Source organism: Triticum urartu, chromosome 3 (assembly GCF_003073215.2).
Source record: "Triticum urartu cultivar G1812 chromosome 3, Tu2.1, whole genome shotgun sequence".
Taxonomy (NCBI): Eukaryota; Viridiplantae; Streptophyta; class Magnoliopsida; order Poales; family Poaceae; genus Triticum; species Triticum urartu.
In genome coordinates, this window is record NC_053024.1 from 569,187,853 (window position 1) to 569,202,009 (window position 14,157).

Genomic DNA, 14,157 nt, shown 5'->3' on the forward strand with positions numbered 1-14,157 from the left:
ATGTAGACATGACCGAGATCGCTCTCCGGTCAATAACCAACAGCGGGATCTGGATACCCATGTTGGCTCCCACATGCTCCTCGATGATCTCATCGGATGAACCACGATGTCGAGGATTCAAGCAACCCCGTATACAATTCCCTTTGTCAATCGGTATGTTACTTGCCCGAGATTCGATCGTCGGTATCCCAATACCTCGTTCAATCTCGTTACCGGCAAGTCACTTTACTCGTACCGTAATGCATGATCCCGTGACCAGACACTTGGTCACTTTGAGCTCATTATGATGATGCATTACCGAGTGGGCCCAGTGATACCTCTCCGTCATACGGAGTGACAAATCCCAGTCTTGATCCATGTCAACCCAACAGACACTTTCGGAGATACCCGTAGTATACCTTTATAGTCACCCAGTTACGTTGTGACGTTTGGCACACCCAAAGCACTCCTACGGTATCCGGGAGTTACACGATCTCATGGTCTAAGGAAAAGATACTTGACATTGGAAAACTCTAGCAAACGAACTATACGATCTTGTGCTATGTTTAGGATTGGGTCTTGTCCATCACATCATTCTCCTAATGATGTGATCTCGTTATCAATGACATCCAATGTCCATAGTCAGGAAACCATGACTATCTGTTGATCAACGAGCAAGTCAACTAGAGGCTTACTAGGGACATGTTGGTGTCTATTATTCACACATGCATTACGATTTCCGGATGACACAATTATAGCATGAATAAAGACAATTATCATGAACAAGGAAATATAATAATAATGCTTTTATTATTGCCTCTAGGGCATATTTCCAACAGACTTCTCCCTTGTCCTCAGGAACAAACGTAACTACTCACAAAGCATAAACATGTTCATAATCAGAGGGGTATTAATATGCATAAAGGATCTGAACATATGATCTTCCACCAATTAAACCAACTAGCATCAACTACAAGGAGTAATTAACACTACTAGCAACCTACTAGCACCAATCCCGGACTTGGAGACAAGAATTGGATACAAGAGATGAACTAGGGTTTTGAGATGAGATGGTGCTAATGAAGATGTTGATGGAGATTGCCCTCTCCCGATGAGAGGAGCGTTGGTGATGACGATGGCGATGATTTCCCCCTCCGGGAGGGAAGTTTCCCCGGCAGAACAGCTCTGCCGGAGCTCTAGATTGGATCCGCCAAGGTTTCGCCTCGTGGTGGCAGAGTTTCGTCCCGAAAGGTTGCTTCTTATTTTTTTCTCGACGAAAGACTTCATATAGGAGAAGATGGTCATCTGAGAGCCACCAGGGGGCCCACGAGGCAGGGGGCGCGCCCTAGGGGGGCGCCCCCACCCTCGTGAGAAGGGTGTGGGCCCCCTGGTCTTCATCTTTGGCGAGGATTTTTCATTATTTATTATAAGGTGTTTCGTGGAGTTTCAGGACTTTTGGAGTTGTGCAGAATAGGTCTCTAATATTTGCTCCTTTTCCAGCCCAGAATTCCAGCTGCCGGCATTCTCCCTCCTTATGTAAACCTTGTAAAATAAGAGAGAATAGCCATAAGTATTGTGACATAATGTGAAATAACATCCCATAATGCAATAAATATCGATATAAAAGCATGATGCAAAATGGACGTATCACCTACGAAAACCATCATGCTTGTTGTGAGAAGCATATACCCAAATCTGCCCCAAATGGGACAAAAAATTTACCATGGCATGTTGATGCCGCTCTATGATAGCATGCCAAGTTTCATGAATTTCTGACGAGTTTTGGATTTACTAGAATTTAAAAACCAGGCATCTCAATGTTTTGTCGGCAATCAATGGTTCCCCAGTGTTTGAAATTCATTCTCATTTCTTGCATGGGACCTAAGCATGCACCCAAGGACACATATTTGATTTTTAAACCAATTTATATGCACTGGAGCATGTGCATGTAATTCAAATTTGAATTATGCACATAAATGCATTGAAAACTCAGTTAATGCATAAAAATGTCAAACGAACCCTGAAAAATCCCAAAAATTGATACAACACTCCTGTTGTTCTATGTTGACACGAGAATTTTTTTAAAAGCAATAAGAGGCAATGGATATCGTTTCGTCCCCAAAGGTGGGACGTTCCCTACCGAAACCATCATGCTTATTGTGAGAAGCTCTGGTTTGTGAGAAGCATATACCCGTACCTGCCCCAAATGGGACAAATTTTTAACATGGCATGTTGATGTCACTCCATGATAGCATGCCAAGTTTCATAAATTTCAGACGAGTTTTGGATTTACTAGAATTTAAAAATCAGGCATCTCAATGTTTTGCCGGCAATCAAGAGTGCCCTGGTGTTTGAATTTCATTCCCATCTCTTGCATGGGACCTAGAAATTCACCCAAGGACACAGATTAGATTTTTCAACCAACCTTAGTGCATTGGAGCATGTGCTTGTAGTTCAAATTTGAATTATGCACATAAAATGCCTAGAAAACCCAGTTAATGCCTAAAATGTCCAAACGAACCCTGAAAAATCACAAAAATTGACACAACACTCATGTTGTTCAATGTTGACACTAGAAATTTTTTGAAAGCAATAAGAGGCAATGGATATCGTTTCATCCCCAAAGGTGGGACGTTCCCTATCGAAACCATCATGCTTGTTGTGAGAAGCTTTGGTTTGTGAGAAGCTTATACCCGAACCTAAGGTTGATGATGGTTAACCTTTCACACGAACCAGACACATTCCGTTGGAAGTTGACTACTTCTGGTGCCTTCACAGTCAAACCCATGTATACAGACCTCATCAATGATGGACAACCTTTTCACCACAAGTATATATGGAAAATGAAAGTCCCACCAAGAATAAAAATCTTCATGTGGTACTTGGATCGAAGGTCATCCTGACAAAAGATAATCTGAAAAAAAAAGATTGGCAAGGATGTACTAAGTGTTGCTTTTGTGGCATGAGGAGTCGATTCAGCATCTATTCCTTCAATGCCCACTTGCCAAGCTACCATGGAGAACGGTCCATATAGCTTTCAACCTACCTCCACCTACGAGTAGTACGAATATGTTTGGAAACTGGTTAGTGGGGTGCACCCTAAGTTTAAGTCTCAGATCCGTGTGGGAATTTATGCTTTTATTTTGGGCCATTTGGAACACTCGTAATGATTGTATTTTTAACAGAACAAAAGTTCCAAAAAAATTGCAGGTTATCTTCAAGGCTACCATCTGGATCCATACGTGGTCATTACTTCGCAAGGAGGAGGATCGGGTGCCTACGGTCTTTTGGTGCAACCGATGGGAGATGGTCTCTTGGGATTTGTTCAACCGATTTGGTTGGCGGCCTACTAGTAGGATTTGTGATGCATGAGGCTCATTTTCCTACAATTTTTTACTTTTTAGTTTACCCTCCGGGCAGTCATGTGAGACAATTTATTGGTTGAACTTTGTTATGGTCGGATGATGAACTTTGATATGATAAATAAAAGGCTATGTGCATCACTTGATGCAGAGGCCGAGGGATGTCCCCTCCTTTCAAAAAAAAGAAAAAGAAAAAAAGATTTCAAATGAAACCGACAACTTACTTGAGGAACAACTAAGCTGACTCTGGTCCGAAGTAAATCTCCCGCAGTATGAAAGAACAACGCCTCTCACTGGTGAGTATTTATTCGGAACAAAAAGATATTTCTCTCAACTCTCATAGGTTTTTAGTTTAGCATCAGAAAAACATAAGTTTTGAACACTATACCCCTCCTAATAGTACAGTGGTCCTATGATTCAAGAAAGAGAAAATGAACTACGAAAGAAAATACTATGTCTTTTCTCCGTCTTCATTCTTCTTGGTTGCGGTCAGTTTCTTTGAACCATGTACCGGACTAATTGCTTCACTTCAGCAATATTTGGGGGTCAACTTCGTCACGCATAATCTCGGTGATAATCTTCACTGCAGCGTAGGTGATTATCTTCAGAGTTTGTACCAAACTTCCCTTCACTTCACGGACTTATAATCTCTGTGTGCACTAGCAAACACATTAGTTTACTCACTGGTTTTGACAGCAATCTCTAAAACACGAGGCAAATCATTGCACCAACAGGAGGGTTTCAGCTTCTTCCTCCTCACAGTGCACGACATGGTTTGAAGCAGCTCGGCCTCCCACGCACCACCGGGGATGGGCACTCGACCATTAATCCCACATCCGCTCCTTGGGATTCCCGTGGTCGACCCGTCGAATGGCCGCCACGCGACATCATTTCCTGGCTTGCGTATAGCAGGTCGAGAGTTGCTATGTGAGCAGCAGGGACACGAGTGAGCGTGGCCATGTTTCTTATCGAGAAGATGGCCGCCTGCCGCATCCACAACCACCCTCTTAATGGTTGTCGTGGCCTCCCCTGTCTATCATTGCCCTCTCTAAACCTCCCAAATCTCTCTGGACCCCTTCCTCTCCAAAACATGTTTCAAAAACCGCCGCCAAATGCCCTGGACCCCTTTTGGGAGCAGCTGGAAGTGGGTTTGTCTAGCTTGTGAGGGATGAGGCGGAAAGGGGGCGACGGCTTTGGGACCGTGCGCCCGCCCTCTCCCCTGCCGCCGCCGTGGAAGCAAGCATGTCGAGGCCATCTTCCGGGACGTTGAGCTTCAGTATTTGTAGTCGCCGTTAGGTGGTCCATGGAGCCGATTGTACTTTTTGTTACCCCTAGTGCTCTTTATACTGCCATAGTTGATTATGAATAAAGTTCAAAAGAAAATAATTCATTATGAATAGATTGGAAGTTTCAAAAAAAAAAAACAATTGCCAAAGCATATCTCATGATGCAGCGCCGAGGAGCAGCCTAGAGATACTGATTCGAAAAAACTTTGCTGCATCTGTCTCTGCCCGGTCGCTGTATTTCCGTCGCCAGGTTCCCCTGACCAACTGTCAATCAAACCGCAAGCAGAAATCATACTTTTGCTGATGGACCTATCTCACCGCCGTTTCACCATCAACGTAAATTCGTAACCAACTGATAGGAGACGGGCGCTAAACGTGGGCGTGGCATTGGTTACTTCAGCCTTTACGCGTCTGGGTCTTTGGACGCGACGTATCGAGGACCAAGTGGCGTGTCATGATTAAGTTCAAGAAAAGAAGTGTCGTTTCATGATTACTTTCGGCTGGGTTAGTTTTGTTGTAGTACTACCCGGAAATACTTGTTATCAAGATAAATAAAAGAAGATGTATCTAGTGTATTTTAGTTCTAGATACATCATTTTTTATCTATTTTGATAACAAGTATTTTCGGGCGGAGGAGGTAGTGTGGTTGGTGGATCGGTGGCCAGGGCCGAAGGACATCGGCCGATCTACAGTCCGCACGGTGGGTCGACGCAAAGAATTTTCGACTATGGACGATGCACATTAAAGCGCTTTACAACATCATCAAGCAAGTCAGTGGGTCATCTTCCACTGCTGCCTCGTTCTAAGCATGCTTAACATGCGGACAGGTGAGCAGTTCAGATGCATAAAATCCTACTCTTTCGCAAGAAAATTCGCACTTAGTCAGAGATGACTGCTAAATAAGCTTACTGAATCACATTTGTCGCAATCCTTTCAAGCTTGAAAGTCGAAGCACCAGCGGCAAGCAAATGATTGGGCACAACAGGAGATGTGTACAGCAGGAAAGGAAATCATACATCTCCACATCAGAAATAGTCTATTAGGCCTCCAGTCCAACTAGTAGTAGGAAATTTTATGTCCAAGTACTGTTTGTAAGCAAAAATATTGCAGGTTATATGAAATGTTGACTGCAAAGCGTGTTTGCCTGGTACTGCCTACCGAGTGACAACTTGCCCGGAAATGTTGTGGAGACGGAGACACGCCAACGGTTCAAAAGACATATTATTCATCTGCCTAAAGTGCGGAATGGAACTTGTTACAGATGCCAAGAATACATTAAACCACATCCGCTGCAGCAAAACAAGATGAATTCTGGTGGCGCTGCAACAAAACACGACCGATGCTGGCGGTTACAACCTCTCACGCTTCTGCTTCCCTGGAGAACGACAAAAGAACGTTCGTTCGTAGAACTCCTGCAATTATAACGAGCAGAGGGGCCTTTCCTGTTACTTGTATGGAGCAATGATCCTCCTCCGCCGTTTCGGAGTCTCCCTCTTCACATACATCTTCTCCGTGTCATTCAGAGGACGGCTCGACCCATCAGGCAAACTGATGAACTTCCAGCCCCCTCCTGAACCACGCCTTCCCTGTGGCCCAAGCTTCTCGACCATGTAGGCCCATCCATCGTCTGGTCGTCGCCTGCTGTACTTGTGGCACTTCACCTCTCCTGCCACCTGCAAAACAATGAAGCGTGAGGCAGATGACCAGTGGAAAATTTGCTACAGAAAGACTGTTTCCATTTCCTATGTCCATAGAACTTGACAGGAACAGAGTTTTCCTATGCACAAACTCCAGTACTCTCCACAACAATCAAACTTAGCAAGACATTATCATGGGGTCTTACAAGTCACAGCAAACAGACTGCAGGAATTTGTACTAAATCACAGAAGAACTAACAGAACAGCACAACCATACTCTTTTCTGCTATCTATCTATAGGTCTGCTGCAGGAGTTTGTACTGGATTACAAATTAAAACTAGCAGTAACAGCCATTCTCTTTGAGCAAATATCATAAAAGGGAGCAAAGAAAATGATATGCCTACCTTTTTCTTGTTGAACTCCAAGCGTTGAACAAATTCCTCATATAACATCTGATCTTCCTTCATTGAAATCTCATACAGGACCTCATCAGGATCTTTTGTCGTGCCATCCCAGCCCTCAGGCATAACTTTGAAGTCAGGTTTATATGGAAGAGATGCCACATGAAATTCCCTGTCATGGGAATTGAAAAACCTAGAAAACCAAAGGAAGAATCAGATATGGAGTAGCAAGTGCAATTCCAAGCATAACCTTCCAATCTCATAGTTTTATTCTCACTACTCACGAGAGAAACACATCAATTTGCAAACAGTGACTCCGTGTCTATGGACTTATGGAGTATAAGTGCAATTTAGTAGTACATAACATGCAAACTGAAATGGTAAGCTTTACCAAGAAGTTAAAACCAAATTCCCACTATTTGCCAATTTCCACCATTGACTTTATGCGTGTAGTGTTGAGCTAATCAGTAATACAAACTTAAATTTTCAGGAAAAAAAATCCAGCTGAGATGAATCTCCAAGGATCTGACGTCAATGACTGTTTTGCTTGCAAAATAACATTAAGCCAACTTCATCCTGGAACAACTATATTAGTACATTTGCAATACAAACACCTAGCTCAACGCTTTCTTATCCCCTCGAAAAGAATTCCTCGACTCCATACCATTTCATCAAGCATATATAGTCACAACATTCGAGTTGAAGAGCCTTAAACTGCACGTTCATTTAAAAACCATACACCCAGTTTAGTCTCAATCACATGGTTCTAACCTAGGATTGCCGTGCTACTGTCAATTTTCATGATCCAGAGCATTGGAAATTTCTATTCAGGAAGCAACTGCATGAAGCAACAATTTAAGAGACTTAGTTTAGTATTCATGGATTAACTAGACCTCTTACAAATTAGCAAAAGACATTTTCTTATTGTAATTGATTTCCTTATAATGTTCTCTTAAATAAAACAGGGGCCATAACTTACGAACTAGAAGCCTAGATCTTTTTACTCAGACTCATGACCTAATTATTTGAACACAAAACCGAAGGAAGCAAAAAAGGATCTCTTCACGTACTCTGGGCAGCTGTCTAGCAGGATCTCGACGGAGTCGTCGAGCGGCTTGCCCTGCTTCCTCTCCTCCTCCTCCTCCATCTCCTTGAGCCAGAGGATGGCATGCACGCGCTGCCGCATCACGCGGAAGTCCTTGGCGAGCCGCTCCACGGTGTAGGTCGCGGGGTCCTCCTTGTGCAGCCGGTACATCTCCTGCTTCTCCGAGTCCTTGAGGTAGGCGCCCCGGGATCCCGGCTCCCGCACCTGCTTCAGCAGCTCGCACGTCTCCTGAAAACGCTTGTCCCACGAGTCGACGTACGCCCTCCCTTCCTTGTTGTCGCGATCCACGGAGCGCAGGATCTCATCCTCCTCGTCCATGGTGCGGACGGCCGCCAGCTCCTTGGAGACGGGGGCGGACGGGGAGGGGCGCCCGACGGCGGAGGCGGACCCGTCGAAGTGGTCCTTGGTGATGCCGGTGGACCAGGAGGAGCCCCATTCGTCCCCGACCCCCTCGCCCCCCGGAGATGTGGAGAGGGAGCGGAGGAAGGAGGAGATCCTGGAGGCGGCGGTGGCCGGCGGCGCGGGGAGGCGGCCGTGGAGCAGGGTTTTGCGGAGGGCGAACATTTTTCGGCTGCGCTATTGTGATTGGGCTGCCGCACTCACTTACTTGGTTTCAATGGAGGAGATGCGTGGGAGGGGCAGACATGGGCTAATTTTCCAGGCCCATCTAATCTGACCTGCAGAAAGGCAAAGAACACATCGTATCCTGAAAAGACTTTTGCTAAATAAAAAACTCCCAAAAATCGTATAATATTTTATCACTTAACATAACAAACTTAGTGAAAAGTCAAGACGCGAGGAAATGGAGCCAAACCCGGAGAACCAGATCCGGGACACAACATTCTTCACACGCCTCCACATACGAAGATGCACCACCAAACTATGATGGGGTGCAGCGACCTTATTTCACATCGACGATGACTCCGTCGCCTGACCATTGCCGATCGGAGAGTACAACCGAAATTTATCCTAATCCTAACTTCACTAGCCGGAGCACTTGAAGTCTTCGTCCCTTCTTATCGTGGGCACAATAGACGGAAGGGGGAGGGTAGAAGGACACGGTCTCGTCAGGGAAGATGTAGATCAGTCGCCGCCCCTTCCCTTGGGTCGTGAGAACGGGGCAAGGAACTGTCCAGGCAATGCATCTTATATTTAGATCCTTTTAAGCCTTGTATATGTGTTTTCTCACATAATCAGTACGTGTGGTGGTAGATCCGGTGCTAAGTGGGAACTCTTGCAAAACCTAGCGCAAAATGGTACAACTAATGGTTTGGTTCGCATTAGCTGGCTTTAGATCATCTTCAAAAGATCTCTTTTTTTCAAAAACATTCTTAGTATGAGGGGTTAGGTCAAAAAAAAACATGCTCCAGCATAAACCTGATCATACCTAGTCGGGCCGAGCTAGGTTTCTCGTCGGGCTTGACAGAACCCAGGTGAAAATCTCAAGCCCGAGTCCGCCAAAAACATGTGAACAATGCATTTTTCATTTGAAATAATGATTTGGGGATAAAAATAGTATATTACACCTATTTTTATATAAATTAATATTTTTGGCACGTTCACGGCTTCAAGGTAGGGCTCCGAGCGGAAAAGCCAGGCTTGAGCCCGACCCAAATGTCGGGCTTCTGGGTTGGGCTGCCAATGAACAAGTCTACCCCAGCATATATTGGGGGAGTTTCAACTCTATATCCCCACCCACGTTGGTGGGAGCCAACAACCTAATTTTCACCTTCCCTCGTCCTCCCATGTGCGACCTCGAGCACCGAACGATGCACTACCTCACCCTCATCGGCGCCGCCCCGCCGCACTGCCATGCTAGCTTCACGCCTCCTTGGATCACCACGGCTATCATGTGCCCGCTTCGAGCATCGCGTCAATGTACTGTCGGTGACCCCTACACCACCGTCAAACACCACCCCATCGCTCCGCACGCTCATAACTTGACGGAGCTAAATTCGGCAGATCTAGGGTAGGGAGGTCCCGAGCTGGTGATCTTGCATGGCACGACTGTAACAGGATGAAGAAGAGACACATTCACTGGTACAATGATGTATTATACAAACGGTCTTTTAACCCCTTTCCGCGACGGCATTTGGAACCGTCGCCAAGTGAGTGTGGGCGATAGGGGGTCCTTCCCACACGACCCAGTAACCGTCGGGGATAGGCCCTCCTGGGACACCAAATGAGCTCGTGTGCGATCGTGCGAGGCATCAAAACTCAATCATTTCTGTAGGTATGTACATGCCACACGGTGAATCCCGGAAAAACATTTCCGTAGGTATGTATATCACACACAGTTCTTTGTGTGGAAATGTTTGTGCAAGGTGGCCTAACGCAAACAGTTCGTTGCCGGAAGCCGTGTGTGATTGTTAGTTGATCGAACACGCCTACTTTCTAGAAACCGTGCGGGTTATTTGAGTTCATTGCCCACGGTGTTGTCTGAGTAACTGTCTACAATAGAAAACCCCATAAGCAGGGTAATTAGCCTATTGTTGATAATCCATGTACTAATCAAATTGATGTTTCTTATAAAATACACCAGATATTTCATATCCGTATAACAGCAACCAGGATTTCATAATCGAATTACATCAGATAGCTTCGGCACTCAGTTACACCATTACACAACAACACCAAGTTTCACATGCACCATCAAAAACCTTTGGAAAGTAGCATCATACATGGTAAATAGACAGATGAATCTCATCTAGGAAACTGCAAACCGAAAGGCAAATATTGAGCCTTCAGTGATGTTGAATGTCCTTGCAACTTTAGGCCAGTGGCTATGGATAATTGCCCGCCCAACCTTCGTCCTCTTCAGCAAGACTTCAATATTGTACCGTGGGTGTTGAATGAATACATTCCTCGCCTCTTGACCATGCAGGTGGTTTGAGAGGTAATCATCGGTGAACTGCTTTAAAAAGTACTAAAAACAAAGATATGTATAAATCGCTGTTATAAATTTTGAAATGGCGCAAGGGGTAAAAACAAGGTAAAAGAGTTAGTGCCATGCTATAGTTGACTGATGTCTTCTTCATTGTGTAAACAAAGATCTTACTATTATTCATCGCAAGTTTCTTCATCCTAACAATCTTTCTGAGTTTCTTTACTTGACTGATATTCATGGACATCTCATTTCCCCATATGCAAAATGGGTCGAACAGTGGGTCTAAGCCTCTGACAGCAGGACCTACATGTGCAAGACCCAATTGTAAGAAACCTAAATATTAGAATGATTCCTGCAACTGCACAATAATGTGTTGTTAGCCAAAGGACCATGCTTGAACAAACCTCGATGGTAAACCGCAGTGTCTCCCATTGTTTCCCTGCAACACACATAAGGAAGATCTTGATCGGGTTAACTGAGAGTTGCCATACTATTAGTAGAATATGTATTGAGTACATCCAAATTCAATTGGTGTCACATGCATAACAATACAAAATTGTACCCACAGTAAATGAAAATCAAATTGCAGAACTGAACCAAACAGTTAAATGGACAGCAGACCAGATGAACCAAAATAGTTAACTGAGCACGACATTGCAGAATAGAAACATGTACTAGAAGATAAGACAATTAACAAAACAAATAATGCTTGAGAACAGTACTACGAAAAGTAGCAATTGTTGGACCAAAGTGTTAACTGAACATTACATTTTAGAGGACCAAACTGTTAACTGAACATCAGATTGCATATTAACATTACAGAGGACAAATCACTAGAAGGCACTAGCGGTGGCCTCGAGAAAACAGCACGAACTGTATTTTTAAGTAGACAACCGCGTGGCGGTATCGATGGTGGCCTCGAAGTCGAGGTGCTCCTCCAAGATTTGGCGGTCGGCACGCATGGCAGCTATAGCGACCCCGTGCGCGCGTGCGGCCGCATGCTACTGAGATCCATGTTATACTACATGCAAAATGACTGTGGGCGGCGCTTAATTGGAGGAGGGGACAGTGATTTCAATGGAAGGTGTCACGCCGTCGGTCGGGGCATGTGGGACGGGAAAGGAGGAGAATGGTGTGGGTGGGGTGTGGATTACCTGACCATATCGATGAGGCCGCACAGCAAGAAGAAGGGTCGGCGGCGAGGAGGCCGTGGAGCAAGAAGAAGGATCGCCGGCGAGGAGGCGGCGCTGCAAGAAGAAGGGTCACCGACGAGGAGGCGGTGCTGCAAGAAGAAGGGTAGCCGGCAAGGAGGCGGCGTTGCAAGAAGAAGGGTCGCCGGCGAGGAGGCTGAGCTGCCAGTAAGCAGTAGTGAATGTTTGAACTTGGAAAGAAAGAAGGAACAGTGGAAATGTGGCTTTTGGTGGCAGGGAGGGGGCGGGGAGATAGATATTTTCGCGGTGGCAAAAAAAATTTTGCTCGGTGCTGCGAGAAACTGGCGCGCAAGTGTGATTCAAGCGGGGGCGATGGACTGTAAATGACGAAGCTTCCTGCGTAAGCTAGATAAGACGGTGCGCCAAGATATTTTATATCGCATCCCACATGATTCTTTCTAGTAAACTGTTTGTGGTATAACTAATTTTTTTCATTATGTTTTTGAAAGACAATGGTGTTCCGGAGAAAAAGGATGGTGTTTGAATAGCTAGAAACATTTACGTACAGTGAACATGCAACTAGTACATGAGTGGCGTGTTTAAATTTAGAATTATTCCGGGTTCGTTTGGCATTTTTATGCATTAATTGAGTTTCTGGGCATTTAATGTGCATAATTCAAATTTAAACTACAAGCACATGCTCCAGTGCACCAAAGTTTGTTAAAAAATCACATGTATGTCTTTGGGTGAATTTATAGGTCCCATGCAAGAAATGGGATTGAAATTCAAACATCTGGGTGTTGTGGCTCGGCCAGAAAGATTGAGAAACTTGGTTTTTTAATTCCTATAAATCTAAAATACGCCTGAAAATCATGAAACTTGGCATGGTGTCATGATATGGCACCAACATGCTGTGTTAATTTTTTTGGCCGAATTGGGACAAGCTTTGGTGTAAGCTTCTTCAAATTGGAGCTTCCCTCAAGAAGGTTCGTGGTTCCGAGAGGGAACGTGTCATCTTCGTGTGCGAAACGACATACGTACACTGCCTTCTCCTGTCTTAATTTTTTAACACAGGCAGATTAGACCAAATAGAAATATCGTGCTAAATTTTGGAATTATTCCGGGTTCGTTTGGCCTTTTTATACATTAATTGAGTTTCTGGGCATTTAATGTGCATAATTCAAATTTGAACTACAAGCACATGCTCCAGTGCACCAAAGTTGGTTGAAAAATCACATGTGTGTCCTTGGATGAATTTCTAGGTCCAATGCAAGAAATGAGAATGAAATTCAAACATGTGGACGTCGTGGCTCGGCCGGAAAGATTGAGAAACTTAGTTTTTTAATTCCTGTGAATCCAAAACATGCCTGAAAATCATGAAACTTGGCATGGTGTCATGACATGGCACCAACATGTTGTGCTAATTTTTTTGGCCAAATTGGGACAAGCTTTGGTGTAATCTTCTTGCAAACTGGAGCTTCCCTCAAGAAGGATGGTGGTTCCGAAAGGGAACGTGTCACCTCCGTGTGTGAAATGACAGACGCTTCTTCTGCCTTAATTTTTTTACGCAGGCAGATTAGACCAAATAGAAATATCGTGCTAAATTTTAGAATTATTCCGGCTTCGTTTGGCCTTTTTTATACATTAATTGAGTTTCTGCACATTTAATGTGCATAATTCAAATTTGAACTACAAGCATATGCTCCAGTGTACCAAAGTTGGTTGAAAAATCACAAGTGTGTCATTGAGTGAATTTCTAGGTTCCATGCAAGAAATGAGAATGAAATTTAAACATCTAGGCGTCGTGGCTCGACCGGATATATTGAGAAACTTGGTTTTTTAATTCCTGTAAATCCAAAACACGCCTGAAAATCATGAAACTTGGCATGGTGTCAATGACATGGCACCAACATGTTTTGGTAATTTTTCTGTCCGATTTGCGAAGGCGCACCTATTAACAATCAACAAAGTCATTTTGGAACAAGTGTTGTCACGTTACAAATCGAAAACACAAGTATTATTGAAACCATGGGCGTTCTACTTACCAATTATGTGCCGCCACGCGTCCCTTTTTTATTGGCTAGGAGGTGCCATGCGGGGTAGCTATTTGAGTACGGGAAGCATCTTATCAGACCCCTGCGCGTGCTCATCGGAAGGAGAGCCCTTTGACCTCTACCCGCCGCGCACTTCCCTCCCAACGTCTCCATTAATGGCGCCCGAACCCCTGTTCTACGACGTGGCTATATGTCTCACTGGACTAAGATTTAAGAGAGAAAAATAAAAATCTAAAAAGAAAGTTTTGCATGGATCTTGATGTAAGATCCGACGGACCTATATAGCATCGACTG

At 44.5% G+C, this 14,157-nt stretch overlaps 1 protein-coding gene across 1 annotated transcript; it reads right to left on the reverse strand.

Moving 5' to 3' along the window:
* Nucleotides 1–5,833: 5,833 nt before the first annotated feature.
* Nucleotides 5,834–8,392, reverse strand: LOC125545056 (protein GAMETE CELL DEFECTIVE 1, mitochondrial). Its single transcript, XM_048708911.1, has 3 exons — nucleotides 7,737–8,392; nucleotides 6,670–6,859; nucleotides 5,834–6,300 (listed from the first exon to the last, which is right to left on the reverse strand). The coding sequence occupies exons 1-3, from the start codon at nucleotides 8,333–8,335 to the stop codon at nucleotides 6,073–6,075; spliced, it is 1,017 nt and encodes a 338-aa protein (XP_048564868.1). The 5' UTR covers nucleotides 8,336–8,392; the 3' UTR covers nucleotides 5,834–6,072.
* Between the last annotated feature and the right edge of the window lie 5,765 nt (nucleotides 8,393–14,157).

Bases quoted from the DNA above. Each gene is read 5' to 3' on its own strand.
- LOC125545056 (XM_048708911.1), bottom strand. From the start codon at position 8,335: ATGTTCGCCCTCCGCAAAACCCTGCTCCACGGCCGCCTCCCCGCGCCG. The intron at 6,860-7,736 runs GTACGTGAAGAG...TTGGTTTTCTAG, and splicing joins CTGCTAGACAGCTGCCCAGA to GTTTTTCAATTCCCATGACA. The intron at 6,301-6,669 runs GTAGGCATATCA...ATTGTTTTGCAG, and splicing joins TGGAGTTCAACAAGAAAAAG to GTGGCAGGAGAGGTGAAGTG.